Here is a 3,850-nt window from a genome sequence, read left to right on the forward strand (position 1 = left end):
GTGCTTTCCACCTATAAGTTACAGTATAACTTAATTTACGACATTTCCTACCATCCACGGATTTTATATGTTTTTTTCATTGCTGTGGACGTGCTTAAAATTGGCTCACTGATCTGTTTATGGTGCCTATGGCGGGGTCCTGGGTAAACAGGACCCTAGGAACCAGCTAAAACTCACACTATAAAACTTGAGTTGAAGAACAAAAAAAAAAAGTAAATGATTAAAAAAGACACAAAGTGAAAATAAAAACATTAAGACCAAATGCAAATGGTTTTAGAGCCAGCACTGTCTACATCAAGGTGAAATCCACTATAAAACAAAGAGCCACTCTTCAGTAAATTGCCCATTTCATAGCTTGGTGGTTATATTTCTGAAAGTTACATCAACAGATCATATCTTTGTTTTTTCAGAGAATAATTATTGGTATGCTTTGAGGAAGTGAGCGATCAGGTCACTCTAAGTAGACATGTTTCCTGAAGCAAGAAGACCGGTGTGTGTGAGTGTGTGGCTACTAAGCACCGTCTCCTGTTTCACTTTTGCAGACGGCGGCTCTTGGATTCCATCCATCCACCTGAAATGCCTGCTGCTCGGTGAAGTGGGGCAAGAATTGTGTGCATTCTTCTAGAACTTGTTCATCCTGTCAGCTGTTATGATCTAGTTCAAAAGCCAGGCACAGATATTACAGTTCTAGCAATGAAGAATCCATTGTTGGTATAAGCACACCCCTTTTGGCTGGGAAAGCTGTTAGACCTGATAAACAAGGTCTCCTGCATCTTTCAGTGGTATTTGATTTTTGGAAAGCGGAGCACATAAAATTCCAACCAGCCCATGCCAGATTTCACTTGGTTGCAAGTGTTTAAGAATTAAAGAGTCGCTTTCTTCGGCGGAGAGTAAGAGTTTGCAGTTGGCTGCACGCACACGACTGATCCCTTTACTGTTGAGCTCCAACCTAGAAGACAACATGGCTATGCAACTTGCTGGTCTAGTCTTGGGAGGCATTGGCTTGGTAGGAACTTGCGCTGTCACCGGCTTGCCCCAATGGAGAGTCACTGCCTTCATCGATAACAACATTGTGGTGTTTGAGGCACAGTGGGAAGGACTGTGGATGAACTGCGTTAGGCAAGCCAACATCAGGATGCAATGCAAGATATATGATTCACTGTTGGCACTGACACCTGACTTGCAGGCTGGCAGAGCGTTGATGTGCGTGGGTGTCGTATTGTCATTCCTGGCTTTCATGATCGCCATCATTGGCATGAAATGCACTGTGTGTGCTGGAGATAATTTGAAGACAAAAGGGATGATCCTTCTGGTGGCTGGCATAACATTCATCCTTTCTGGGATTATTGTTCTGATTCCTGTATCCTGGACCGCTAATCAGATCATCAGGGACTTCTACAACCCCCTTGTTCTTTCATCCCAGAAGAGAGAACTGGGCGATGCTCTGTACATAGGGTGGACAACAGCACTGGTTCTTATTGTCGGAGGGATAATTCTTTGCTTATCCTTCCGGAATGGTGAAAAGGAGGTCAGATACACCCTGCCGCCTAAAACAGTTTCCAGTGCCCCACAACGGAAGCCATCGAGCCTCTACTCCAAAAGCCAATATGTGTAGAACAGATTTTGGTGGCAAACTGCCAAGGATCCACTGGAAACAAAGTAGAATTGACATGGTTCTGACTATTGAAGCCCTTTGGACTACAAAATGGGAAAGAAAGATAGGAAGCCTTTCAAAACTGTGAACATTGGTCACTACAGAGGGACTTTGTTGTGTTTTTATCAAGATAACTTTGTGCAAGATTTAGGAAAAGCACTTGTGGTTCCGGGAAGCCGATGCCCAGGATCATACACTTATAGACTGTATCAAACGGGATTAAGAAGGATTTTAATGTTTTTTTGTGCACCAGAATATTTTCTTTCGGTTGACTTGCAGGTAACAGCGTGAATTGGAAAAATACTAACCAGTAAAGAATAAGTGGCTTTATGTCACTTCTTGACCTTTGATATAACTGTCTAATTGTTAGCTCTGAGCAGCTCATATCTTATATCAAGGCATGGCATGGGACTAGCCTGGTAAATTGTATATGCTGTATATATGTTATAGTTTAGCTATATGCTTATATAACTCATTATGCAATTAAATAATGAGTACTTCAAGGCACCCATTCCTGCATCTGTAAATAGTCTCTATTTATAGGGTTTAATTTACACCTGAATTGTAAGAACATAGCTGGCTGTATTGACAGTATAAACAGTCATGCTATTTCCATTATAAGCTGTGCCAGTTCTATAATGTTTTTGGTGTCAGCAGGGACATTTTCCATCAACTAATATGGCAACTTAGCGAGGAGGGTATTCCAATAAAGGAACTGGGCAGCCCTTTGAAATACCAATAATTTGAATAAATTCCTTATAGGAAAATTATATAATTATGTTCACTATAATTATTGCTACAGTAGTTTGTGTTTTGAACTGACAAATCAAAAGGACAGAGTTTGCCTATTTATTAATCTATAGCAACCAAAGCAATTAACGTTTCGCAATGCATTTTAAAATGATGAAATCAAAATTTAGTGGCTTTAGATTGGACGTTGCCATTGATTGACCACCAGTGATCTGACACAATTGCATGAGTAGAGCTTAGTAATTTCATCATTAAGGGGAGGGCACATTGGGAGCTGGTTAAGGTTATATTGATGACATCACTGTGAGATAGTGAGCTAGAGATCTGATGATTGGTCCTCAGCATGAGCTCATACTTTTCTTCAAATTAACTCTTCTTTAAAAATTTAATTTTGAACTATAGCTGAGTCCACCTTTCCCAGCTAAAGGAAGCTTGGAGGAAAAGGTCTAAATATACATAACTATGGATAAAAATAACCATGAGGAGGAACTCTGGGTCAAACCTCAGGTTACTCTGCACAAGTTCCTTGTCCCCTTTTCCCATTCCAGCCATAGACAACAAAACTATTTTTAGTGTAATGGGGGGGGGGGTAATTTCCATTATTTCTATGTAAATTTAATGATGTGTTTTACATGATTACCACCGCAGGGACAGGGACTGATGTGAATGAGAAATTATGTTAATAAAGTGCTTTTGTACATGTGTCACTGTATAAATAAAGGATAATAAATAACAACCTGTATGAATTTACTGTTTGCGAATAGCTTTTTGTGTGCACAGTGGTGATATCTGCTGGTCATAAAGATAATACTATTGCTACTGATTCCTATTGAAAGCAATGTGATATTTCCTTCTTGTATATATGAATACAAACAAGGAGATGATAAATCAGCGCTTTCTCCAGTGCATCACCCTCATGACTCTTCTCTGTAAGCACAGTGGCAGCAACTGATCAGAGAGAGAGTTTGACTTTCCCAGCCCAGCCAGCAGGATGGTAGGTGCCTTCAACAAGCTTTTTAATGGAACGTCTGGTTAAAGGAACCTCCTGTTTAAGGACATCCTCTCTGGAGAACATTTAAAACGCCACCTGGATCCACCTGAGGTCTGATGATGCTCTCTTCCTGCTGGCACCAATAGCTCCTTTATTTCCTACTGTACCTACAGCCCAGGAGGTGCCCTCAAAGTTGCATTGTCAGTCTGTGCCTGGGTACCCATTCTGCCTTAAAGGAGAATGTACCCCTACCATACATAGACCCCCTCCCTCCAGCCTAAGTGTTACCATTTCTGTTACTGATTCTGAAGATTTCTGGCGCCTGTGAACTCGAATACCTGAATCTGCACTGAGGGGTAAGTAAAACGTTAGGGGCATTTGCCCAGAGTAACACTTAGGCTGGGGGAAAATCTGGGAAACTGTAAAATCAGGGAAATGTTTTTTCCTTTGAGATA

General features: G+C 41.0%; 1 protein-coding gene across 1 annotated transcript; it reads left to right on the forward strand.

Annotated features, from left to right (window-relative positions):
* The first annotated feature begins 464 nt into the window (after nt 1-464).
* On the forward strand, nt 465-3,150 carry cldn8.1.L (claudin 8, gene 1 L homeolog). Its single transcript, XM_018245953.2, has one exon. The coding sequence runs from the start codon at nt 962-964 to the stop codon at nt 1,613-1,615; it is 654 nt and encodes a 217-aa protein (XP_018101442.1). The 5' UTR covers nt 465-961; the 3' UTR covers nt 1,616-3,150.
* Nucleotides 3,151-3,850: the final 700 nt, after the last annotated feature.

The sequence above is a fragment of the Xenopus laevis genome, chromosome 2L (genome assembly GCF_017654675.1).
Source record: "Xenopus laevis strain J_2021 chromosome 2L, Xenopus_laevis_v10.1, whole genome shotgun sequence".
Classification (NCBI taxonomy): domain Eukaryota; kingdom Metazoa; phylum Chordata; class Amphibia; order Anura; family Pipidae; genus Xenopus; species Xenopus laevis.

What these genes read in the sequence shown, in the direction of transcription:
- cldn8.1.L (XM_018245953.2), top strand. Translation starts at nt 962, where the DNA reads ATGGCTATGCAACTTGCTGGTCTAGTCTTGGGAGGCATTGGCTTGGTA.